General features: G+C 39.6%; 2 protein-coding genes and 1 non-coding gene across 5 annotated transcripts; all 3 read left to right on the top strand.

Annotated features, from left to right (window-relative positions):
* Positions 1-727: 727 nt before the first annotated feature.
* Positions 728-25,492, top strand: LOC103116010 (torsin-1A-interacting protein 2-like). 2 transcript variants are annotated; one of them, XM_016189469.2, is made up of 5 exons: positions 728-864; positions 11,841-12,041; positions 13,867-14,382; positions 19,099-19,200; positions 22,434-25,492. In XM_016189469.2, exons 2-5 carry the CDS (start codon positions 11,987-11,989, stop codon positions 23,189-23,191), a joined length of 1,431 nt encoding a protein of 476 aa, XP_016044955.2. In that variant the 5' UTR covers positions 728-864; positions 11,841-11,986; the 3' UTR covers positions 23,192-25,492. The 2 variants fall into 2 exon arrangements, with proteins under 2 accessions (XP_016044955.2, XP_060040686.1); XM_060184703.1 differs by having other exon boundaries at positions 840-971.
* On the top strand, positions 730-3,215 carry LOC103115997 (torsin-1A-interacting protein 2). Of its 2 annotated transcripts, none has more exons than XM_060184704.1 (2): positions 730-864; positions 1,066-3,215. In XM_060184704.1, the coding sequence occupies exon 2, from the start codon at positions 1,366-1,368 to the stop codon at positions 1,759-1,761; it is 396 nt and encodes a 131-aa protein (XP_060040687.1). In that variant the 5' UTR covers positions 730-864; positions 1,066-1,365; the 3' UTR covers positions 1,762-3,215. The 2 variants fall into 2 exon arrangements, with proteins under 2 accessions (XP_060040687.1, XP_016044957.1); XM_016189471.2 differs by having other exon boundaries at positions 835-971.
* On the top strand, positions 14,698-14,826 carry LOC132536607 (small nucleolar RNA SNORA11). The gene has a single exon (XR_009548114.1). It is a non-coding gene; the product is annotated as a small nucleolar RNA SNORA11 (small nucleolar RNA).
* Positions 25,493-26,586: the final 1,094 nt, after the last annotated feature.

Here is a 26,586-nt window from a genome sequence, read left to right as displayed (position 1 = left end):
GTTTTTTAAGATTTTTCATAGATTGATCGAAGCCTATTCTGGAAGGCTATCACCATTGTTAACTTTAGCCTACATATTATGTAAATGAGACATATAGCACCCCATTACAAAGAACAGCTATATAAGAAGTCTCCAGGTTTTGTCAGATTAAACATGATTATGCAGGCCTTACTATTCCTAAAGTACAAAAGTAATAAGAAAAGTCCTAAAAAATTAAGATAGGGGCCAGGCGGTGGCGCACCTGGTTAAGCGCACACATTACAGTGCACAAGAACCTGGGTTCAAGCCCCTGGTTCCCACCTGCAGGGGGAAAGCTTCACAAGTGGTGAAGCAGGGCTGCAGGTGTCTCTCTATCTCTCCATCTCTATCTCCCCTTCCCCTTTCAATTTCTTTCTGTTTTTCTCCAATAATAAATACTAAAAAAAAAAAAATTAAGATAGTTCATCAAGAAATGCACCAGAATCCTTTCTAGTGCATGCTATTTGAAACTTCTGTTTGAAATAAACATAACCCAGAATAATTCCCAACAGAAAAACAGGTTTGAGCCCATATGAAGTTGCCATGGGGAAACTAGTGAAGAAATTCTTATCTACCATAAGTAGTTGAAATGGTTTCTAAATGCTAAATTCTAATAATGTGAGCTACTGCAAAACTCATGTGAGTCATCTGAAATCTTATCATTTACAGGTATGTGAAGCATTCCCAGACCCACCAGCCAACTCAGCACCAGCTACTTCTCTGTGACTGGGTCCAGATTAAGGTCCTCCCAAGAAAGACTTCATTTGATTCACACTCAAGAGCATTCTGCCAGGTTTTCCCGAGCCCCTACACATCACTGTAAAGTGCCAAGGCATTAAGACTTGGGTACGTGTATTACAACGGCAAGAGTGCCAGCGTCCACAAAAGACACATTGGACCTGTCAGCTCCTCTGTCTCACCGAGCAGACATAATAATTCATCAGCAAAGCAGAGTAAGCCAAGTGCCTCTGCATGACACCTCCAGCTGATAACTCATAAGAAAAAGTTAACTATATTAGAGTCCTTTTCTTCTTTTCTTTTCTCCAGAAGCTAGGCTGTGAAGGAGCTATTCTGAGACCTGTGCTTCTAGTAAGTGACTGCTAACACTGTAGACTGGATCGGTTCATGAGTTGGAGACTGAGTTGCAATTGAGTGGAAAATAGACAACGAAATCTTGAAGAAGTGCATGGAGGTGCAAATCAGATTTAACTCTCTCCAAGTAATGTTGATTGGACTGAGAAATTGCTAAGCCAAATCTGCACTAGGACTGGTTATTTGCGTGTCTCTCTCTATCTCTGTTGCCTCTTACTGTTAACATTGCTTTCTGTTTCATCTCTGGAGGCCCAGATGTTCTCAGATAATACACATTGTCCCGACTGTGGACAACAGTGGTTCCCAAGTTTAGAACTGGGCCATTGGCTGTACCAAACTGAACTTGTTGAAAATGAATGTTACCAAGTGTTCTTAGACCGGATTAACAGAGCTGATTATTGCCCTGAGTGTTACCCTGATAATCCTGCAAATAGAAGCCTTGTTCTTCCTTCGTCTTTTCCATTTGAATGGGCTCCCCAAAATTTCTCCAGGTGGACCTTTGAGAAGGCTTGCCATCCATTTCTTCTGGGTCCTCCACTGGTTAGAAAAAGGATACATGATTCTAGAGTAGCTGGTTTTAACCCAGCATTACAGTTAATCTTGGCCAGGACAGACAATACCTTAAACAGAAGACTTGACCAAAACAAGTAACTTCTTAAACAATCAAAATCATGGAGATGTTAGAGGCTTTTGCACTAGTAGTTAAAGCAATATGGAATGTAACTCCTTGGTAAATTTGATCCAGACTATCACTGCTTTGGGGAACTGCTTCACTAGTTGGATCTGATTCTGTGGTCTATGCATGTTTTGTTCAGCATAAGTTTAATCAGTATCCCAGCCAGGCTGTTTACCTGAAGCCAGGCTAATCTACTGCCTCTATATTTTGGAATTAGCATTGCCCTCTAAAAGATCCACGACCTAATTACTGACATATGACATGATAGTCCTGGAGCAAGGGCCCATATTGTGGGCTCCATAATGGCATATCTAGTGACTGCTTTTTATGGGAAAGCAGTCTCACTATAGTTGGATTCTAGATTATTCTAGCCAAGACAGATATTTTAATGAAAAATTACATTGTTACATATTCTACCAGTTGGATATTAGTCAGAGATACTGATTTATGTAATTTATTCATACAGAACCACTTATTCATCATTGACTGTATCTGGCCCATCTTCAGTAATTGGTCACTGTCAGAGAATTACCTTCTATCAGGCAGTACCTACAGAAGTGCTGTAGAAATGCCGCTGTCTTGGCTCAATATAAGCTAATACTATCCTGTCTGTAGTGACTGAATTTAGAATGCTTTGACCCCAGAAGTGGAAAGTATCTGTCCTATCATTTAGATGATGAAGGAATTACCAAGCTTGACTCTGTGTTTTATGAACAAGGTTGGGGTGGCATTGGCTATGCTCTGGACATTGCTACAATCTACCCTTCTCTGATTCATAAGAATCATGGGTCTAGAACTTAGGTCAAGAAACTCAGAAAAAGCTGTTGAAAAGAGAGAACACTGAACAGTTTAAAACATCCACTTAAGATGCTAAATAAACCATTGCTTATGTAACAAATCAGCTATGTCCGCAAGATCCTAGCTTCTTTCTATACTTCCTTATAGGGGTCCTTATCACATTGATTTTTGTTGTTGTTGTTGTTGTTCTCAGTTACCTAAGTACCATGTGGCTTGTTTCTGCTCCAGGTATTTCAGTTCTAATCAGAGGGAGTAAATGATTTTTCTCCTTTCAAGTCTCTGCCTTTTCTTTGGGGAGAACATTATTCTCAAAAGGCCCTCAAAGGATTTCTTCTTACATATCATGAGAAGGTGCTGATTCACAGGGGAGCTTGGGAAGCCTAGCAAAGAGAGGAGGATGTCATTGCCTGAATAGAGCACGCTTCCTCCCCTGATAAAATCAGGACTCTTTTGGGTAGAAGTGGAATGAATGGCTGTTCATATACAATAAATCATGCCTGTCAAATGCTGTGAAACCTAAAGTTTTTTCTCAGTCTGTATAAAGAATGTATCCTAGAGATCTGCCCTTTGTCTATTGTGGAAGTTCTCTCCTGTTATAATGCTGAATAAACTGTATGGACTGCTGAACTGAGTAAGACTAGTTAGTTTCTCATTAAATTTCATATCTTCCTCTTAAAGCTCTTCCTAAAAAGTGAACATTTACTTTGAGGCGTGGCTTTTGAGCATGGTGATATGACTCATGTTATTCCCTGAATGTTTTCAGAAACTTGCTAAGAAGCACTCTACACATATGCAATTGTAAATGTCAGCAAAACAGAGAAAAAGGTGTTTTGTTTTTGTTTGGAATAACTTCTCCTTTAAGGACAAATTAAATGGATTTGTGCTATTGATTCTCAGATTAATATCTAAACAATGCCAGAATGAACTCATCAAAGATGAAAATTGTTTGATCTGCAGAAACTTTGACTATGTTGCCGTGGGGGTCCAGGAATCTGCAGTTTGACAAATAGCATTTCTCATGATGATTATGCAGTTATCTGTGTATCACAGTTTGATAAACCCAGTAAGTAGCATATCTGTGGTATTTTGTTGCCTGCCGTAAAAGGATGGGAGCTGAGAACTTAAAACTACTGCAGGATAATATTGCTGCACTTTGCCAGTGACACAAGATTTCAAAGGCACTTGATAGTTCAGGTCATACAAGGCAGTCACATTTTTCTTATTAGGGGATAGGAGATAGAGTACACACTTTACTATGCTCAAAGACCTGGGTTTGAGCCCCTGCACCACTTGGGAACATCATACACAGTGGAAGCTTCATGAGCAGTGGAACAGTGCTTTTCTTCCTGACTTTCTCTCCCTCCGTCTATTTTTGTCTGACATTGAAAGAAAAAGAATTCTACTGGAAGCCTTGGAATTATACAGTCATGAAGCCATGGGGGCAAAAAAGAAAAAAAAAAAAAGGCAAGAAAGAATCAGAAGTATTGTAGCACTCTTCATAAACAGCTCTGTTTGGTGACATTATATAAGTTATATGAAGAAGGGGAAGATATTTAAAATGCTAATTTTAATTTTGCTTTAATATAAGACAGATACTTTACCTTCAGATATGATTATGTGATCACAGGCCTAGTAAATGGTTAACTCTCAGAAATAACTTCCTTTGGTAGAGTTCACTAGATTGAAGAAAGGAGTGAACTTAGCTTTGTACCTTTTTAAACTTAGGTCTTTCTAGGATGATATCATATGGATTAAAAATATTACAGAGTATTCTATAATAGTCCCCTTCCTAGGATGACATAAAAAAGGAGTTTTAAGGGGCCGGGTGGTGGCGCACCTGGTTGAGCACACACGTTAAAGTGCACAAGGACCCAGGTCTGAGCCCTTGGTCCCCATCTGCAGGGGGAATGCTTTGCAGGAGGTGAAGTAGTGTTGCAGGTGTCTCTCAGTCTCTCCTTCTCTAGTACCCTCTTCCCCTCGATTTCTGGCTGTCTCTATACAGTAAATAAAAAATAAAGATAACAAAAAAAAAAAAAGGAATTTTAGGGGTCGGGCAGTAGCGCAGCAGGTTAAAGCGCATATGGCGCAGAGCACAAGGACTAGAGTAAGGATCCCTCTTGGAGCCCCCGGCTCCCCACCTGCAGGGGGGTCACTTCATAAGTGGTGAAGCAGGTCTGCAGGTGTCTGTCTTTCTCTCCCCCTCTCTGTCTTCCCCTCCTCTCTCCATTTCTCTCTGTTCTATCCAATAACAACAACATCAATAACCACAACAATGTTAAACAACAAGGGCAACAAAAGGGAAAATAAATACAGATTTTTTTTGATACTGCTATAAAATTGTTTATTCACATGAGATCACAATTTGTGTTCTTATAATTCAGACGAACAACTTAAGGAATAAATATATAAAAATAAGGCTAAGATAATCTTAAAATTGGAGAAAACATGAATGATGGTTCATAAGATTGCAAAAATCAAAATGTGATCAGAATTATGAAGGGATTCATAGTGCAGGCACCAAGCCCCAGCAATAACCCTGGGGGCAAAAAAAAAAAGAATTTTAAAGTTTGTCTATTCTTAATTTTCACAACAACAAAGATCTGGAGTACTGTCCATTATTTCAGATGGTGGGAGCTGTATTAATCTCTACTTCCAGAATAAGTAGTTTTTAAAAAATCTTTTAAAGCATTATTAACTGTTCTAAGTATATATATATATAAAAGCACAGTAAGTAACACTTTCTATAACTAAATTACATGAACACCTATTTACCTTTTTAAAAAGATGTTATTTATTTAATGAGAAAGAAAACCAGTAAGGTGCTGGGAATCAAAAAGGACCTCATACATGCAAGTCCTATGCTCTACATACTTTCCCGCCTCTGTGGCTACCATTAGTTCACTTTATGTTAAGATCATTTTAATTGAGGAAATGTTGACTTACAGAATTGTCACACAAGCTGACACGTCACACCTCATCCAAGTCACTATCCTCCATCCTACGACACTAGCTTGCCAACCTCTCAATTCTTCTGCCTCCCCACCCCCACCCCTTAGTGCTTCTTTAATTAATTTATTGGATAGACAAGGCCAGAAATTGAGAGGAAGGGGGTGGCAGGGAAAGAGACTGACAACTGCAGCACTACTTCATGCATGAAGCTTTCCCCTTGCAGGTGGGGACCAGGGGTTCAAACTTGTGTCCTCACGCACTGTAATGTGTGTGCTCAACCAGGTGTGCCACTACCCAGCCTCTACGCCCCCACCCAGTACTTTTTAAAATAAATTATTTATGTGCAAGAAGGAGATAACCAGAGCATTACTCTGGTATGTGAGATGTGGGGCTATGCTTGTGAACTATTTATTATCAGGACTATGCTTGTGAACTATTTATTTGTTTATTTTTGTGGGGCTGAGTGGAGCATCAGGTTGATACTCACATTGTTTAATTTTTCACCAGAGCACCGCTCAACTCTGGCTTATGGTGGTTCTGGGAAGTTGAACCAGGGACTCTTGGTGCCTCAGGCCTGAAAGTCTTTAGGCATAACTTTAAAAAATATATATATTTATTCATTCCCTTTTGTTGCCCTTGTTTTACTGTCGTAGTTGTTGTTGTTGGATAGGACAGAGAAATGGAGAGGAGGGGAAGACCGAGGGGGAGAGAAAGAGAGACCACTGCAGACCTGCTTCACCACTTGTGAAGCGACTCCTTTGCAGGTGGGGAGCCAGGGGCTCGAACTGGGATCCTTACGTTGATCCTTGCACTTTGTGCCACGTGCGCTTAACCTGCTGTGCCCCCACCCAACTCCCTAGGCATAACTTTTACGTTATCTCCCAGCTCAGAACTTCATGCTTGGAAGTCCAGTGCTTTATCCATTGTGCCATCTCTTAGACTGCAGCTCCCACCCCACAGATATTTACTTTAACTGTAGAGTTGAAATCTACTCTTGTCATCTGATACCTATCTTTTCTGCAGAAGCAAACGCTAAATAGAAACTGCTGCTTATCTTTTTTCTCGTGTGTGTGTGTGTGTGTGTGTGTGTGTGTGTGTGTGTGTGTGTTTATATATATATATATTTTTTGCTGAGATGGGTCTTTCACATGCATGATTTCATTACTCTTGGTAAATGGGTCAACTTTTTCACTCCCATAGAGAGCATATGAGACACCATAGTACCCGAGCTTCCTCCAGTGCTACCAGGATACTCCCATGTGGTGGCAGGGTTGGATCCTGGGCCACATGTATGGGAAGACACTGCCCCACTGGGTGAACTATCTCTTAAACCCCGTGTATTTAATTGTGCGTATTTGTTTATCTATCTATTTATTTGGATAGAGGCAGAGAAATTCAGGAGAGTGGGAGAGAGAGAGAGAGAGACTCCTGCAGCATGCTTCACTACTTGTGAAGCTTCCTGCCTACAGGTGAGGACTGGTTTTTTTTTTTTTTAATTTCTTTATTGGGGAGTTAATGTTTTACGTTCAACAGTAAATACAATAGTTTGTACATGCATAACATTCCCCAGTTTCCCATATAACAGTACAATCCCCACTAGGTCCTCTGTCATCCTTCTTGGACCTGTATTCTCCCCACCCACCTACCCCCACCCCAGAGTCTTTTACTTTGGTGCGATACAGACTGGGGGGTTTGAATAGGTCTTTGTGGCTTGTAACATGCTCTATCAGGTGCACCACTGCCCAGTAGAGAGGGGTGTGTGTTTGTGTGTGTGTGTCTTTAAACTATACACAGTGCAATAAAAATAACTTTTAAAGTTGCACTATTTAGTACCAGGTTCATATGTGAACTATTATTGTGCAGCAGTTTGTAGAGTTATCCTTGAAGTAACTTTTTAAATTATCTTTATTGGAGACAGCCAGAAATTGAGAGAAAAGGGGTGGCAGAGAGGGAGAGAGACAGAGAAACACCGGCAGCCCTCCCTCACCACTCATGGAATTTTCCCCTGTAGGTGGCGACCAGGGATTGAACCCTGATCTTCGCACATGGTAACATCTGCGTTCAGCCAGGTGTGTCACCACCTGGCCCCACTTTATTTATTTATTTATTTTTTAACCAGAACACTGCTCAGCTCTGGTTTATGCTGATGTGTGGGATTGAACCTGGGACCTTGGTGCCTCAGGCATGAGAGTCTTTTTATACAACCATTATGCTATCTCCCTCACTAGCAGTAAAGCTTTAATTTTATGTGTTGGAGGCTGCTAAATCTGATCATGTGCTCCAGTGCTAAGTTCATTCAATATAGCATACAGTAAGACCTACCAGATTCTGAAAGCATTTATCTTTGGTGCAATGTGGTGGAACAGAGATTGTATATCTCAGACGTAGGACAGCCAGAGAGAAAGCAGACAAATTTAGGTCACCCTTCAGAGAAACCCCAGGAAGTCAACATTAAGGAGATATCTCACAACTACCTACCATCTGATGGGTTTTCCATGAATGGAAAATTAAAGCCCTGCAGCCTTAAACGGTTTCAAGCCCTCATACAGATAGTTAAAGCAAAATGGGACTAGTTTTGCTCTAAATTTCAAGGTCACAGAAAAGTGGGGATAACTGCTGGTAAGGAGCTAAAATTTTATTTAAATGAAAAAGTAAATCCTGGGGCCTGGGCGTTGGCATACTGGGTTAAGTGCACATAATGAGAAGCGTAAGGGTCCCAGTTTGAGCCCCCAGCTCCCCACCTGCAGGGAGTCACTTCACAAGTGGTGAAGCAGGTCTGACTTATGGTGGTGCAGAGGATTGAATCTGGGACTTTGGAGCTTTAGGCATGAGAGTCTTTTTGCATAACCATTATGCTGTCTATCCCCACCTGATTTTATTTATTTATTTATTTATTTATTTATTTATTTTTATTTATTAATGAGAAAGATAGGAGAGAAAGAACCAGACATCATTCTGGTACATGTGCTACCAGGGATTGAACTCAGGACCTCATACTTGAGTCTGATGCCTTATCCACTGTGCCATCTCCCAGACCACTATTCAGTTACTTTTTAATTATTGTATCTTACTTTTTAAACTTAAATTTAGTATTTGAATTGTAATCTCTTTGTTTGCAACTTTTTAAATATTATTTTCCCTTTTGTTGCCCTTGTTTTTCATTGTTGTAGTTATTATTGTTGTTGTTGATGTTGTCATTGTTGGATAGGACAGAGAGAGAGATGGAAAGAGGAGGGGATGACAGAGAGGGAGGAGAGAAAAAGACACACCTGCAGACTTGGGGGTTATGTGCAGGTGGCGTAAAGTGCAAGGACCAGTGTAAGGATTCTGGTTTGAGCCCCCGGCTCCCCACCTGCAGGGGTGTAGCTTCACAGGCGGTGAAGTAGGTCTGCAGGTGTCTATCTTTCCCCCGTCTTTCCCTACTCTCTCCATTTCTCTCTGTCATATCCAACAACGACAACATCAATAACTACAACAACAACAACAACAACAACAAAGGGCAACAAAAAAGGGAATAAATAAATAAAATTTAAAAAAGAATTGTTATCAACTTATAGCAATAAATACAGTAGGTCACTGGTGCAAAAATAGGCAAATACTTTATTGAACAGAGAATCACAAAATATGCATTAAGAAACTTTTGCTCACGAGTCCATGGTGTTCACAGAATTGTTTAAAATGAAAAAAAAAAAACACATCTTAATAATCATAAAAGGAAGTGAACTGAGATGCTGAGAGTTAGCTCAATTAGTAGTGTGTCTCCCAGCATGTGTATGCCCTGGGTTTGAGCCCCAGCATCACATGTCAGCACCATGGATAATAACAGAGAAGCTCCACAAATGGAGCAGTGTTGTGGTTCCTCTCATCTCTCTCCATCTAAAATAAGAAGGAAAAAGCTATCCAGGAAAGTAGGATCATGCATTTGTGAGGTCTTAGAGGCTACCACCACTGAACACACAGATAAGGACCCTATAGCTAGAAGCAACAATTAACCATGAAGCCAGAAGAGCAATCAATTGGTAAAGTGCTTACCTTGCCATGTGTAAAGCCTGAGTTTGAAGCCTGTCACTTCATAATGACAGAGCTCTTTGGGACGCTCCAGTGCTATCTATGGTGGATCTCTTTCTCTCTCTAATAAAAAAGAAAACATCAACCCAGGAGTGGTGAAGTTATACAAGGTCACAGTGCCAGAAAAAAAAAAATTTAGCCTATTCTTACAATGTAATATAACAAATAAATTAACAACAAAAGAAAAGTGGTTCAGGAGGTTACACGGTGAAAGATGGCATTAGACTTTCAAGCACGAGGTCTTAAATTCAATCCCCGGCAGCATATGTACCAGGGTGATGTCTGGTTCTCTCTCTTCTATCTTTCTCATAAATAAATAAAAGAAAATCCCTGTGGGAAGATAGTTATTTTAGGTTAAGGAAAAATACTTAGGAGAACAGAGGGGCAAGAAAACACCAATTCTTTATTTCTTCCTCTTTGTGCTTTGTTAGTTTTTACTGAAAAGCTTTAGTGATAGCTCTTGATGGACAGACTCTGGGAAGTATATATGGGACAGAAACTGAAGACAAAGTATTTCTGTAGCAGTTAATCTCAGTAGTACCTTCAGTTTTAACTCTTAAAATTGCTTTTAATTTTATTATTATTATTTATTATTAATTAATTTACTTTTTAACCAGAGCACTGCTCAGTTCTGGTTTATGGTGGTGTGGGGGATTGAACCTGGGACTTCTGGAACCTCAGGCATGAGAGTCTCTGCATAACCATTATGCTATCTACCCCCCACCCATTGCTTTTAATTTTAATTTCAAAGACTGTTCTAAGATTCTTAAAACTTTTTTTTTTCAAGTGAACATGTTATTTTTATTAGTGTTTTAAGTGTTTTACAAAATTATAAGATTTAAATGGGAGGCTAGGGAGACAGCATAATTATGTAAAATTCTGTCATGCCAGAGGTTCTAAGATCCCAGGTTCAGACCCCATAAACTAGAGCTCTGATAACTTTTAATGCATTTAAATTTTGAGTTATTTTTATTTTATTTTATTTTTTTTCCCTCCAGGGTTATTGCTGGGCTCGGTGCCTGCACCATGAATCCACCGCTCCTGGAGGCCATTTTTCCCCCTTTTTGTTGCCCTAGTTGTTGCAGCCTCGTTGCGGTTATTATTACCATTGTTGATGTTGCTTTGTTGTTGGATAGGACAGAGAGAAATGGAGAGAGGAGGGGAAGACAGAGAGAGAGGGGGAGAGAAAGATAGACACCTGCAGACCTGCTTCACCGCCCGTGAAGCGACTCCCCTGCAGGTGGGGAGCCGGGGGCTCGAACCGGGATCCTTACACCGGTCCCTGCGCTTTGCGCCATGTGCGCTTAACCCACTGCGCCACCGCCCGACTCCCGAGTTATTTTTTATTTGGGAAGATTAACTTATGTATTTTCATGAGAGAGAGAGAGATTGAGAGAGACAAGAGCCCTTTTTCAGTGCTTGCATATGGTAGTGCTAGGAACTGAACCTGGGACTTTTGAATGCAAGTCTGGTATACTTTTGCTTTCCTACTTCCATGCCTCACATTTTGGTCATCTGATTTTTTCCCATTCTCTCAACTACAGTGGGTAGAACATATTAGGTGACTATGGCATCTGTGCCGGATTAATAATTTGATATGTTATTCTTTTTTTTTTTTCTATTTTTTCTATTTATTTTCCTTTTTGTTGCCCTGGTTGTTATTGTTGTAGTTATTGTTGTTGTTATTGATGTTATCATTGTTAGATAGGACAGAGAGAAATCAAGACAGGAGGGGAAGACAGTGAAGGGGGGAGAAAGATAGACACCTGCAGACCACCTATGAAGCGACTCCCCTACAGATGGGGAGCTAGGGGCTCGAACCAGTATCCTTATGCTGGTCCTTGTGCTTGGCACCACATGCGCTTAACTGGCTGCACTACCGCCCGACTCCCGGATGTGTTTTTCTTTTTGTAGTCTGGGATTTGGATGATGATCTTCATGAAAGCCAGAAAACTTTTCTTTACTAGAAAAGATCCAAAGAGAGGGGCAGAGGTAGATAGCATAATGGTTATGCAAAGAGACTCTTATGCCTGAGGCTCCGAAGTCCCAGGTTCAATCTCCCGAATCACCATAAGCCAGAGCTTATGTCTTTCTCTCTCAAAAATAAAATAAATAAAATACTTAAAAATAAAAAGATCCAAAGAGGAATTACTAAAATAGATTTAACATATAAAGATGAAATTGGCATTTCTCTCTTGTGTGGATAAAAAGTCATTTAATATTTTTCATTTTATTTTAGTCACTGTATTTATGCCTTATTTCCTGGGTCCACGGGAGGCATGAGCCTGTTGGGACTTGGAACAAGGAGAAAGCAAGACATCTCCACAAGGAACACCAGACACTAACAAAAAAATCTTCCCAAGTGTGACAAACTAGAGCACAGACATGAGCGACAAGAGCACAGCCATGAACGACAGAGGACTTAGAGATCCTGCAGAGGGTAAGGTAGTCTGTGCAGCACTGAAGTTTGTGCTGTATAAAGTAGAGCTACGGTAAGAGGGATAGTTTCTGATGATGAAAACTTGAAGTTTGGAAGTAAAAAAGGAGCTAATTTAATTGGCTATGAATATTCTTATTCTCTCATATTCACTGAGTTCTATATGCTTATATGGAAAATTAATGTTTTTTAGAGTTCTCAATATTAGGAACTTAGGTTTGAAACATGTAACATAGCTTTAAAATGATGATATATACATTTTTAGAGTTACACTTTAAAAAATGAGTAAGTCAATTTTGAAATCTTTAAGATTTGCTGTGTATTTAGAAGGAATTCTTCAATTATAAAAAAAGAAAATTTAAATTCTTCATGTGCTATTTATACTTAGGTGATATAAAATAGGCAACATATGAACTAGACTTTTCAGAAGAGAAGAAGCATATTTAAATGTCTTATTAAGGATTTTTAAAAATATATTGTATTTCTTAGAAACTGATAGCTCTCGGAGTCGGGCTGTAGCGCAGCGGGTTAAGCATACGTAGCGCAAAGCGCAAGGACCGGCGTAATGATTCTGGTTGGAGCCTCCAGCTCCCCACCTGCAGGGGAGTCGCTTCATAGGCGGTGAAGCAGGTCTGCAGGTGTCTGTCTTTCTCTCCCCCTCTCTGTCTTCCCCTCCTCCCTCCATTTCTCTCTGTCCTATCCAACAATGATAACATCAATAATAACTACAACAGTAAAAAAACAAGGGCAACAAAAAGGAATAAATAAATATATAAAAAAAGAAACTGATACCTCTAGAAGCTTTGTCAGCTCAGGCTCAGCTGTTTGGTCGGAATACTTCATAGGTAATATTGTCAACTTCCTAGTCTGTTGACTTTGGAAGGTTAATGATGTCTGGTTTTCCATCTCTGATGTTATGCTGATAAACATCTCTGATGTTATGCTGATAAATGTTATGTTGATAAATTTGCCAGTCTGGCTTATCAATTATAAAATTCTTCAACTTTTTGCCAGTAGCTTTAGCTATTTTTTTTTCCTTCTTTCTTGTCATCACTGGGATTTCAGTGCTCTAGGCCACTCTTTTTTTTTTTTCTTTCCCATATAGAGACTGAGATAGAGAGAGAAAGACATGTATGTTAGCACTGAAGCTTCCTTCAGTATGGTGGTGACTGGCCTGGAGCTGGGTTTGTGCACATGACAAAGCAAGCACACTATAGAGTAAAGCTATCTTGCAGATGCTACATGGTGGTTTTAGATACCATTGATAATCCTTGCCTAAATCCATTATTTCATTAGGGAAGAGTATGTATATAGCACATCCAAAAGTTGATTCTGTCACTCAGAATAAATTTTACATTATATATATTAGATTTATAAGCATAATAGAATATTTATTTATATTTATTTTTAAATATTTATTCCTTTTTGTTGCCCTTGTTTTTTGCTGTTGTAATTATTATTGTTGTAATTGATGTCGTCATTAGATAGGACAGAGAGAAATAGAGGGGGGAAGACAGAGGGGGAGAGAAAGATAGACCTGCAGACCTGTTTCACCACCTGTGAAGTGAATCCCCTGCAGATGGGGAGCTGGAGGCTCACACTGGGATTCTTATGCCAGTCCTTGGCTTTGCACCACATATGCTTAACCCGCTGCGCTACGCCCGACTCCCAGAATATTTATTCTAAATGCTTTTAGTAGGAACTAAGAGAAATTGCATTTAAGATAGTAACTGGTAAACCAAATCTGTGTTTTACTTATTAATCAGGGACCTTGGTAAATATATAGGGACATTTAAAAAATTGAAATTGTAAATTTTTATCTCAATAGACTCTCAAAAGGATTTGGAAAATGTGTCATTAGTAAATTCACAAGCACTGGAGATTGCAGTCATAGCAAATACTTCGAAAGAAGCACAGGGCCCTGATTCTAGCTCTGGCTTAAAAGTAGAGACAGTAGGTCCAAGAAGTACAGACAAAGATGACCAAGAAGAAAATCCAGAGGAAGCAAATTACGGCAGCTGTCCAAAGGGTCAACCAGAACTTGAGGACAACCAGAATCTTCAGGATGAAGAACAAGGGCATCACCCCCCTTCAGGAAGGCTGAGTAGTGACCTCTTGGATCTGGAAGAACCAAATCATCCTCCAAGTGATAAGGTGGAAAGAACAGACACACACTTGGGGGTCAGCTCTGCAGCCCTTCCTGAGGACATGTATGATGAATCCAGTGGGGAGCCCTCTGAGCAGAATCCCCTTGCCCAGGAGCTCCAGGAGGCCCCGAGTTCTGGCCATCCGAGTGCAAGACTGGAGAGCTCAGAAACATTGAGGAGGCGACGATTGGTGCCAGGTGAGAGTATCTTTAGGACGTCTGTTTTACCCTGTTACACTTTGTTACTGAAATCACTACTGATCAGGGCCAACTTCTCTACCTGTGGTCCTACTACGGAGTATGACGAAGCTGAGATTAGAACTCAAGCTGCCCTACTCAGCTCCTAGACTAGCTCATCTCACTATGTTGCTTCCTACATAGCAATTGCATTTTTAATTTGGAGGAAATACCTTTTCATTATTTATTTGAATGAGAGAGACCGTTAACCTGTCATCAGAATTTTGCTGGTAGCTTCTCTAAGAAGGAGTTAGTGTTTTTGAAAATGCAGTTTGTGGGGTGTGATCAGAGCAGGAAGCCTAAAGAAATGGCTCCTTTGTTTACAACACACCCAACAGAAATCTGGGTTTATTGACAGTGGGCATAAAAGTCTTGGCCTACCAATGAATACATAACCCTACAGCAGGCATAGGGCCAGAGAGTATGGATTCTGACACAGGCTGCAACATGGATAGCATTATGCTGAGTTAAATAAATAAAATACAAAAGGTAAAAAAAAAAAAAAAGTTCATTTTTAAACCCATTCTTCAGAAATAACTGTTTTTAACAAAGTACTGTTGATGATGATGAGTCAAACCGGGATCCTTACGCTGGTCCTTGTGCTTTGTGCCACGTGCGCTTAACCTGACTCCCACTCATCAATTTTTTTTTGTGTGTGTTTTGTATTTTATTATTTTAATGAGAGAGAATGACCACCAGTGTAAGGATCCTGGTTTGAGCCCTTGGCTCCCCACCTGCAGGGAAGTTGCTTCACAGGCGGTGAAGCAGGTCTGCAGGTGTCTGTCTTTCTCTCCCCTCTCTGTCTTCCCCTCCTCTCTCCATTTCTCTCTGTCCTATCCAACAACAATGACATCAATAACCACAACAATGTTAAACAACAAGGGCAACAAAAGGGAAAATAAATAAATAAATAAATATTTTTAAAAAATTGATGAGAGAAATAGTAGGAGAGAAAAGGAGAGAATTGGATACCACTCTGGTATGTGTGCTTCTGGGAATTGAACTCAGACCTCATGCTTGAGAGTTCAGTGCCTTATCCATGTGTCATCATCAGCTTTTTTTTTTTTTTTTTGTATGGTAGGGGGAGATTTTATTTTATTTTATTTTTTCATTCACACAAGACAGGAAGGGAGAGAACTAGAGTATTCCTCTGGCATAGGTGATACCAGGGGTCAAATTCATACCTTGAGCAAGTAAGCCCAGTTCTCTACATGCTATGTATGACACCTCCTGGATTGTTCACTAACATTTAAAATTTATTATTATTATTATTATTTCTTTATTGGGGAATTAATGCTTTACATTCAACAGTAAATACAATAGTTTGTACATGCATAACATCCCCCAGTTTCCACATTTAAAAATTTTCTGGATCAGTAATACCTTTAATTTTTTTTCAATTTCAAGGTTGGTAAAATTTATATTCTAACCTATGATCATAGATCTCTCTTAAGTTTTCCAGTTTATTCTGAAAGTTGTAAACGAGTAAAGAGCATATATGCAATTATTCTAACCTATGATCATAGATATCTCTTAAGTTTTCCAGTTTATTCTGAAAGTTGTAAACGAGTAAAGAGCATATATGCAATTATGTTGCAATTACCATATTGGAAGCACCTTAGAATAAGCCATTCACAAAGATGAGAAGAAACCTGCTTCTAATCTTTATGTGACCCTGGCCAAAGGCCTGAATGTTCTATCAGTCCTAAAATTCTAAGATAATATATTTTATAAACTTTTTTTTTTACCAGAGCACTGTTCAGCTCTGGCTTATGGTGGTACAGGGGATTGAACATAGGACTTCAGAGTCTCAGGCTTAAGAGTCTCTTTGCATAACCATCATACTATCTACCCCCACAATACTCCCAGCCTCCCATACTCCCAGCCTGTCTCTCTCTTTCCCTAGTAGGGTGGGTATCTGGGGAAGTGGAGCTCCAGGACACATTGGTGGGGTCGTCTGTCCAGGGAAGTCTGGTCGGCATCGTGCTGGCATACCGAAACTGGTGTCTGAAAAGAGAGTTAACATACAAAGCCAAACACATTGTTGAACAACCATGGAGGAAGGTTACTTTCTTTTTTTTTTTTCTTCTGTGCCAACTGCTCCCAGCAGTCTCCAGGAAAGCTTCCAGTTTTAACAGACTGATTCGATGTTTCATATTGATTTACAACATTTTTTAAAATTTCTTTATTGGGAGAGTCTCTTTGCATAACCATCATACTATCTACCCCCACTATCTACCCCACAATAATATAAATTTATTTTAGTGGGGCCAGACAATAGCTTACTCAGTAGAGTACTTAGCTATACGTGAGGACCTGAGTTCTAGCCCCATGCTATGCATGACAGCTGTGATATCTCTCCTCTTTTCTCTTCCCCTCTCTGTCTCTATCTGAAATTAAAAGAGAGAGAGAGAGAAAAAAAAAAAGGAAGAGCCCCTGTGAGTGGTGGAACCTTGCAGGTGCAAAGCCTTGGTGCCAAAACAAAACAAAACAAAACAAAAAACCAAAAAAAAAAAAAAAACCCTACTTTTGGGGCATGTTATTTATTTATTTATTTTAATTTTTTAATCTTTATTTATTTATTGGATAGAGACAGCCTGAAATTGAGAGGAAGGGGGAGATAGGGAGAGAGACAGAGAGATACCTGCAGCCCTGCTTCAACACTTATGAAGCTTTCCCCTCTGCAGGTGGGGGCCGGGGGCTTGAACCCGGGTTCTTGCACTTTGCAACATGTGTGCTCAACCAGATGCGCCACCAGCTGGCCCCCTATTTATTTATTTATATTTATATTTTATTTATTTTCCCTTTTTGTTGCCCTTGTTTTTTTATATTGTTATAGTTATTATTAATGTCATCACTGTTAAATGGGACAGAGTGGAGAGAGGAGGGGAAGACAGAGAGGGAGAGAAAGATACCTGCAAACCTGCTTCACCACCTGTGAAGCAACTCCCTACAGGTGGGGAGTGGGGAGCTGGAACCGGGATCCTTATACCAGTCCTTGCACTTCATGCCATGTGCACTTAACCTGCTGAGCTACTGCCCAACTCCCTATTTATTTATTTTTAAGATTTTATTTATTCATAAGAAAGATAGGAAGAAAGGGAGAAAGAACCAGATACCACTTTGGTATATGTGCTGCTGGAGGTTGAACTCAGGATCTCATGCTTGAGTTCAATGCTTTATCTACTGTGCCACCTCCTGGGCCACATTTTGGGGTATGTTATATCTACATGAATTATCTCGGAGGTGAAGATGATTTCTTTTTCTGTGTTAGTATGATCTTTGAGTTTTTTTTTTTTTTTTCTTTTTTACAGTAAGTCTGTAAGGTTGTGCTTAGCTTTCAGTATTAGAGGTGCTTGGCTGAGGTCAAGCACACATCTATCTGCTCTCTGGAGTTCAGAGTGCTCTAATCTCTCTGCCACTCTCAACATCTACACATTTTATGACTGGTCTCTCACCTCATACATATATGTTTATATAGTGCATACATTTTTTAGACTTGTATTCCTTGTTTAGTGTACCTCTTTCACAGAGTGCTTTGAGCTTGCTATGTAAGCTGTTCTGCAACTATGCAGTAATCTTAGCTTGGTGCTTCTGTTATTGGTGTACTTTGGTGTCTTGAGGAGCCAAGAGAGACATAAATAGTGAAATAAGACCTTGTTGAATCTTGTGTACAGCTAATATTTTCTTTAGTTTCTTATTTAATTTTGCACATGCTGTTGAATCATATTTTAAATCTGTCTGCACTGTTAGGATATTTGTTGCTTTGTCTTTCATGAAAGAGTTCGTGGGGATTCTGAATACTGTAGCAGCAAGATACTACAAGAATTTCATAGTGGGAGTCGGGCGGTGGCGCAGTGGCTTAAGCGCACATGGCGCAAAGCGCAGGGACCAGTGTAAGGATCCCGGTTCAAGCCCCAGGCTCCCCACCTGCAGGGGAGTCGCTTCGCGGGCGGTGAAGCAGGTCTGCAGGTGTCTATCTTTCTCTCCCCTCTCTCTGTCTTCCCCTCCTCTCTCCATTTCTCTCTGTCCTGTCCAACAACAAAGCAATGTCAACAATGGTAATAATAACCACAACGAGGCTGCAACAACTAGGGCAACAAAAAGTGGGAAAAATGGCCTCCAGGAGCGGTGGATTCATGGTGCAGGCACCGAGCCCAGCAATAACCCTGGAGGAAAAAAAAAAAAAAAAAGAATTTCATAGCCCTTCATTTTATTCTTCCAAGTGAAATAAATGTAATAGCTTTAAGGGAAATAATAAGGAAGGGAGCCAGGCAGTGGCGCAGTAGGTTAAGTGCATATGACGGAAAGCATATGGACAGGCATCAGGATCCTGGTTTGAGCCCCAACTCCCCACCTGCAGGGGAGTAGCTTCACAAGTGGTGAAGCAAGTCTGCAGGTGTCTGTCTTTCTCTCCCCCTCTCTGTCTTCCCCTCCTCTCTCTTATTTCTCTCTGTCCTATCCACCAACGACAGCAATAACAACAACAATGATAAACAACAAGGGCAACAAAAGAGAAAAAGAAAAAAATAAGGAAAATATTAGCACTGTATAAAATTTTACAGAGTATGGAAATCCTTTCAGCCAAATCTTTGATTATTTAAGAGGAATAAAAGATACATGTATTCATTAATTTATTGTCTAAAATTAATACCCTTCCCCCTTTCCCTCCCACAGAAACTAGAATTCATCAACAAGAAACACAAAGATTCGAAGAAAACAAAGACATTGGAAAGGATATCAAAAGGAAGCTTAATCGAAAGAATATGTTGAGCATTGGTAAGAATAAAACTGATCATACTGCAGAAATTTTCAAGGAAAATATCTAGACAAATAGCAGACTTACACAGTTTAAGCATTGTATTTTTTTTTTGAGCATTGTATTAATATGTTTTTAAAAGGCTGATACGGACAAAAACTGTTTCAGGGAGCCTTACTTCAGGGGTACTGATCGATATTTTGCTGTCATTAACAAAGAAATTCTTATATGAAGAAGGGTTTTTCCTAAATAAGAAGCTAAAACTGCATTTTCTGTTAGAGAGCGTTAACTAAAGATGTTTTACATATTGACTTCTAGGGGAAATGGCCTGTTATAGGTAGTGCTTTTTTTTTTAACTGGATTTTTCTTTTTATTTTATTCATTTTTTAAAATTTCTTTATTGGGGGATTGATGTTTTACATTCAACAGTAAATAAAATAGTTTGTACATGCATAACATTTCTCAGTTTTCCACATAACAATTCAACCACCATTAGTACAACCCCCACTAGGTCCTCTGTCACCCTTTTTGGACCTGTACTCTCCCCCCCTACCCACCCCACCGTCTTTTACTTTGGTGCAATACGACAATTCTAGTTCAGGTTCTACTTGTGTTTTCTCTTCTGATCTTGTTTTTCAACTTCTGCCTGAGAGTGAGATCATCCCATATTCATCCTTCTGTTTCTGACTTATTTCACTTAACATGGTTTATTCAAGCTCCATCCAAGATCAGCTGAAAACGTTGAAGTCACCATTTTTAATAGCTGAGTAGTAAGTACTCCATTGTATATATATATATATATATATCACAACTTGCTCAGCCACTCATCTGTTGTTGGACACCTGGGTTGCTTCCAGGTTTTGGCTATTACAAATTGTGCTGCTAAGGACATATGTGTACACAAATCTTTTTGGATGGGTGTGTTGGGTTCCTTAGGATATATCCCCAGGAGAGGAATTGCAGGGTCATAGGGTAGGTCCATTTCTAGCTTTCTGAGAGTCCTCCAGACTGCTCTCCACAGAGGTTGGACCAATTGACATTCCTACCAGCAGTGAAGGAGGGTGCCTTTGACCCCACAACCTCGCCAGCATTTGTTGCTGCTATCTTTTCTGATGTATGACATTCTTACAGGAGTGAAGTAGTATCTCATTGTTGTCTTTATTTGCATTTCTCTGACAAAGGCTTGGAGCATTTTTTCATGTGTTTCTTGGCCTTTTGGATCTCTTCGGTGGTGAATATTCTGTCCATGTCCTCTCCCCAAGTTTGGATGAGGTCATTTGTTTTCTTGTTGAGTTTGGCAAGCTCTGTATATATTTTGGCAAGCTCTGTATATTAAACTCATGTCTGATGTATGGCATGTAAAGATTTTCTCCCATTCTGTGAGGGGTCTCTTGGTTTGGGTAGTGGTTTCTTTTGCTGTGAAGAAGCTTTTTAATTTGATGTAGTCCCATAGGTTTATACTTGCCTTAGTCTTCTTTATAATTGGATTCATTTCATTGAAGATGTCTTTGAAATGAATGCGGAAAAGAGTTCTGCCAATATTTTCCTCTAAATATCTGATAGTTTCTGGTCTAACATCCAAGTCCTTGATCACTTGGAATTTACTTTTTTGTTTGGTGAAATACAGTGATTCAGTTTCATTCTTCTGCATGTTTCAACCAATTTTTTCCAAACCATTTGTTGAAGAGACTCTGCTTTCCCCATTTAATAGTCTGGGCCCCTTTGTCAAAGATTAGATGTCCATAGGTGTGGGGGATGGGTAGTGCTTTGAAAGGAGGGAGAGTATCCTTATTGTTCACTTTTTTAAAAAATAATTTTTTAATATTTATTTTCCCTTTTGTTGCCCTTGTTGTTTTTCATTGTTGTTGTAGTTATTGTTGTTACTGATTTCATCGTTGTTAGATAGGACAGAGAGAAATGGGGAGAGGAGGGGGAAGACAGAGGGGGGGAGAGAAAGATAGACACCTGCAGACCTGCTTTACTGCCTGTGAAGTGACTTCCCTGCAGGTGGGGAGCCGGAGGCTGGAACCGGGATCCTTGTGCCTTTCCTTTTGCTTTGTGCCATGTGCGCTTAACCCGCTGCGCTACCACCCAACTCCCCCCCTTTTTTTTGTTTTGTTTTGTTTTTATTTTACCAGAGCGCTGCTCAGCTCTGGCTTTTGATGGTGCGGGGGATTGAACCTGGGACTTTGGTGCCTCAAGCATGAGAGTCTTTTTGCATAACCATTATGCTATCTACCCCCGCCCCTGATTGTTCACTTTTTATTTTAAACATTCTTTTTTTTTTTGAAAGATATTTATTTATTTATGAGAAAGATAGGAGGAGAGAGAAAGAACCAGACATCACTCTGGCACATGTGCTGCTGGGAAGCATACTCAGGACTTCATGCTTGAGAGTCCAGAGTTTTATCACTGCACCACCTCCCGGACCATTGATTGCTCACTTTAAAAAAAAAATACTTATTATTATTTATTTTGGATAGGAATAGAGAGAAATTGAGAGGTAAGGGGAAGATAGGGAGAAAAAGGAGAGATCTGTAGCAGTGCTTCATTACTTATGAGGCTTCCTTGCTGCAGGTGGGGGCTAGGAGCTTGAATCCAGGTCCTTGTGCTTTGTAATGTATGTGCTCAACCAGGTGTGCCACCACAAAGTCACTGATTTTCACTTTTTAAGCACAGCGTTAGTCGTCTTCGTCTTCTTCTTCTTCTTCTTCTTCTTCTTCTTCTTCTTCTTCTTCCTCCTCCTCCTCCTCCTCCTCCTCCTCCTCCTCCTCCTCTTCTTCTTCCCCTTCCCCTTCTCTTTCTTCTCATTCTTTTTCTTTTTAAAGATTTTATTTATTTATTAATGAGAAAGGAAGGAGGAGAGAGAAAGAACCAGACATCACTCTGGTACATGTGCTGCTGGGGATTGAACTCAGGACATCATGCTTGAGAGTTCAGTGCTTATCCACTGCGCCATCTTCCAGACCACACACAGCATTAGTACATTTCTAAATCATAGCAACCAGTATATAACCTTATATTTTACCTTACAACAAATATTTTGTATATCCAAAGGATTGAATTTAATAAGTTAGAAGAAAAGTATTTCTGGTAGGCTTTAATAGCAGAAGGCTTAAAGGATTTAAGCAAAAGAAGCACATGATAATGAAATATGCCAGTATCTCTGCCTCGTTTCACATTACCACAGGCTTTATTTTTGGCTTTTACTTTATTTCTGACTTTTCCTTTTGTCTTAATCATTTTCTTACAGGCTTTGTCTTTGGCTTCCTGGTTGTGATTCTTATTCCCTTCAGTAGCTACTTTTCCTCTTCAGCCCAACAAGTGCTCAAAAAACCTGCTGTGGAAGCCTTCTTGGTTCAGTTTAGTCAACTGAAGGATAAGTATCCAGGCCAGAGTCCTTTTCTGTGGCAGAGGGGACGCAGGTTTCTCCAGAAGCACCTCAATGCTTCTTACCCTGCCGAACCAGCCACCATTATATTCACAGCTGCTCGAGAGGCAAGAGAGACCCTGAAGTGCCTGAGTCACCATGTGGCAGATGCCTACACCTCTTCCCAGAAGGTCTCTGCCATTCAGATTGATGCAGCTGCAAGGGCCCGGCAGGACAGTGACACTGTCAAGCTCTGGGTGGACTTGGAGCTGAGCACTGGATTCGAGAATGGAACAAAGGCTGCTGTGGTGCATCGCTTTGAATCCTTGCCTGCTGGCTCCACCTTGATCTTTTATAAGTACTGTGACCATGAGAATGCAGCCTTTAAAGATGTGGCCCTGGTCCTGACCGTCCTTCTTGAGGAGGAAACATTAGAAGCAAGTGTTGGCCCCAGGGAAACAGAAGAGAAAGTGAGAGATTTGCTCTGGGCCCGCTTTACTGACTCCAATGCTCCCACTTCCTATGATCACATGGACTCAGACAAACTGAGTGGGCTGTGGAGTCGGATCTCACACCTGGTGCTGCCTGTCCAGCCCGTGAGCCACATTGAACAAGAAGGGTGCCTTCTTTCTCAGAGCTAAGCACCAAGCAGGTGATGGCTGGCACTGGCCTACTGAAAAGTCTGTTTTAAAAAACCCTCCATTTGTGTAGAAGGAAGTTGATGAATGTAAGGAAACAGCCTGAAGAACACAAAAAAGCTTGTTTTAGAGACAGGCATTTTTTTTTTTTTAATTTTTTACTTTTGGGAAAACCTTCCAAATCCTAGCCTGACAAAGCTCAAATTTGACATGCCTTTTATTCTTTGCCTTTTAAGAAAAATCAGGTTTGAAATAGATCATGATACCATATAACCAGAGTGTTTTAAAATCTAAAACATAGCAACAGAATTACTGTACAGTAGATGATAGTCTCAGAATGACTACAAAATGATTTTTTAAAAAGGCTTTATAGTCTTTAGTGTAGATTCTGGATACCAGCTGAAGCAATCACAATTATGAAGAAATGCTAATTTTATGAAAAAAATTCTATCATTCAAGTATTTTAAAAATTCAGTTTAACAACTTAGTTGTGGGGTTATATCCTATCGTCACTTGCACTTTTGAATGTTATAAGAAAAGGAAGTAGGAATTCAGATATTTACCTAAGCTGTGTAGGTAAGTATCTGTGTATAAGACACTGTGCTTTTATTCTGTCAATGAGCTGAAGTAAAAACGGCCATATTCCAATGTTCTTAAACAAGGGAAGTTGCTAGTAATAATTGGAAATGAAGAAATTAGCTGACCATATTTAGCTTCTTGAATGATCTAAAGCAGTGATTTTCAAGCTTTGTCTGCTGGGACTATACTTTTTGTTTCAGAGCAGGCTCCCAACTATATTATACATTGAGATTCTCCATGATGTTCAGTTGGAACAAAGAGTTCCACTGGCGATGATGTCTGAAAATCACTGACCAAATGAACAGAAAAATATGAGATGAGTAGGAAAATTGAATGTTTTAAAATAACTTATAAGGAACGAATGAAGTATAGGTTTATTGACTAGATTTACTGTTTATGAACAAGAAAAACCTGCAGATGATCAGCAGAATGTATGCACTTGTACTTATTAGCATATTCCTGATGATTTCCTTAATTATTATCATTTTTTTATTTCTTTATTGGGGAATTAATGTTTTACATTTAACAGTAAATACAATAGTTTGTACACGCATAACATTCCCCATTTTATTATCATTTTTGTATCCCTTGAATGGACTATATAATTGTCTAGTGTGTTTGAGTGTCCTTTAGGTAGAGCGGATTTTTTTTTTCTTTTGATTAGCGCACTCCTCAGCTCTGCTATTGGTAGTGTCAGGGATGGGGCCAGGGGACCTCTTGAATGCAAGTCTGTGTGCTGTCTCCTTAACCCCAAGTAGATAGTAACTATTAAATAGTAGATTTTTTTTTTCCTCCAGGGTTATCAGTAGGGCTTGGTGCCTGCACCACAAATCCACTGCTCCTGGAGGCCTTCCCCCACTCCCCATTTTGTCGCCCTTGCTGTTACCCTTGTTGTCATTATTATTGTTGTTGTTGTTGGATAGGACAGAGAGAAATTGAGAGAGGAGGAGGTGGGGGGAGAAAGACACCTGCAGACCTGCTTCACTGCCTGCAAAGCGACCCCCCTGCAGGTGGGGAGCCGGGTGCTTGAACCAGGATCCTTAGGCCGGTCCTTGTGCTTCACCCCATGTGCACTTAACCCACTGTGCTACTGCCCAACCCCTTAAATAGTAGGTTTTATGTGGGCACATTGGCATAACTTTTGCCAAACTGTTTAATTGTTTATTTAGTCATGGAATGTTATGTAATGCAAATGACTTGATGAACTAGCCAGGAATACTGCTAATGGGGGAAAAGTGATCCTTAGTGAAAGCAAGCAGGAATGGTAAGTATATTTGAGGAGGTTTTAATGGACTTTACTCTAATGTCTTAGTGGTGGACCATGTTCTGTGGTTGTAAGAAATATTTAGAACAGTGCTTATGGAGATAGTATTTGTTTTGTGATTCAGTTCTTAAAGCAAACTCTAATAAAAGAGTATTTTATCTTTTACACTACATGACAAGCCTAGGAACCATCACACTAATACTAGTATATTTCTAGTATCACATACAAACACACACACACACACACACACACACACACACACACACACACACATTTTCAATTTTGTGATTAACATGTAGAACAATTAAAGAACATTAAGAAATATTCCAAAATGTGAAGATATCTGTCAAGAGGAAAACCACATAAATTTGTTTCTAACCAAGGCTTTAAGTGTGGTCAACTGAGTACAGGGACATATCTAAAGGACCTAGTTATTTTTGAGAGTTTGTGAAAGAATTTTCCAACAAATTGAGGAAAGGCCTGCCTGAACAGACAGTTAAAGCATAGTGAATATAATGTATTAATTATACATAAAATTAGAGTAAATTGAAGAAAAATCTATATCATACTGGGACTTCTTCTCCATCTCAGATGCTAGCATTTCACCAAGGAGGAAAAACAAAAAACACACAAACAAAAAACAACCAATGTGCCTTGTAAAACTCTCATACTGACCTGCTTAACACATTAAGTGGGCAAACTTTATTGCTATCAGCAACTCTGATCACAGGTGAAACAAGTAATCTTCATTCAACTGAGTATACTTTTTGTCATTTCCTTTTAATATAATTTAGAAAAAAATTAGAAATTCGATTAAACTGCTTACTGTGTTAAAAACACTTCCTTCCATATATATAAGTGCAATCAGCCAAAACTATTGTCAGTTATTTTTGTCCACAATTTCAAAGATCATTTTGAAAAGAAGCAGTATATTAGTTATGGCTCTTCTTAGGAATAAAATTATTATATTTAAAACATAAACTGTGTACTTTTAAATGTTCAAATGATTAAATTCTATTATCTAATGTATTATAAATTTCTTTTTTGTTGTTTACATTTTCCAACTTTCTAGTTGTTTTTTTTTTGTCCAGAATACTGCTGAGCTCTGGTGGTTTCGAGGATTGAATCTGAGACCTCTCCTATGCAAATCTTATGTGGTACCACTGTGCTATCTCTCCGACCCTCTGAATTTTCTTCTGTGTATCTGCCAATCTTTCTTTCATTTGAAGATGGTCTCAATCTGTTATCTTATGAAAACAGTTTTTAATCCTTTCAAGTTGAGTATGTAGTTCGATGTCAGTGTCTGTATTGCTATTTTGTTTACCAGTCTGAACATTTTTAATTAAGTTTACTTATTTGACTTAGAACAATGACTTGTTGGCATAAGAAACCATGCCTGATATACCCAACATCACCATTTGTGGTGGTGCAGTGTCATATTTGCATGCATGCTTTTCTGAGTTAATCACTGGCAGTGCATAAGTGATGCTCTGGTGTTTTCCCTCAGTAATAGATCTTTTTAAAAAGCCATCATCACCACTTGTCATCAGAGAAC

The sequence above is a fragment of the Erinaceus europaeus genome, unplaced genomic scaffold, assembly GCF_950295315.1.
Source record: "Erinaceus europaeus unplaced genomic scaffold, mEriEur2.1 scaffold_671, whole genome shotgun sequence".
In the NCBI taxonomy this organism is placed as follows: domain Eukaryota; kingdom Metazoa; phylum Chordata; class Mammalia; order Eulipotyphla; family Erinaceidae; genus Erinaceus; species Erinaceus europaeus.
Note: the sequence above shows the minus strand (reverse complement) of the source record. Positions and strands in the feature narration are given on the sequence as shown.

Coding starts and splice junctions, on each gene's coding strand:
- LOC103115997 (XM_060184704.1), top strand. CDS start 1,366: ATGTTCTCAGATAATACACATTGTCCCGACTGTGGACAACAGTGGTTC.
- LOC103116010 (XM_016189469.2), top strand. CDS start 11,987: ATGAGCGACAAGAGCACAGCCATGAACGACAGAGGACTTAGAGATCCT. Junction 14,383..19,098: donor GAGGCGACGATTGGTGCCAG/GTGAGAGTATCT, acceptor TCCCTCCCACAG/AAACTAGAATTCATCAACAA. Junction 19,201..22,433: donor AAAGAATATGTTGAGCATTG/GTAAGAATAAAA, acceptor ATTTTCTTACAG/GCTTTGTCTTTGGCTTCCTG.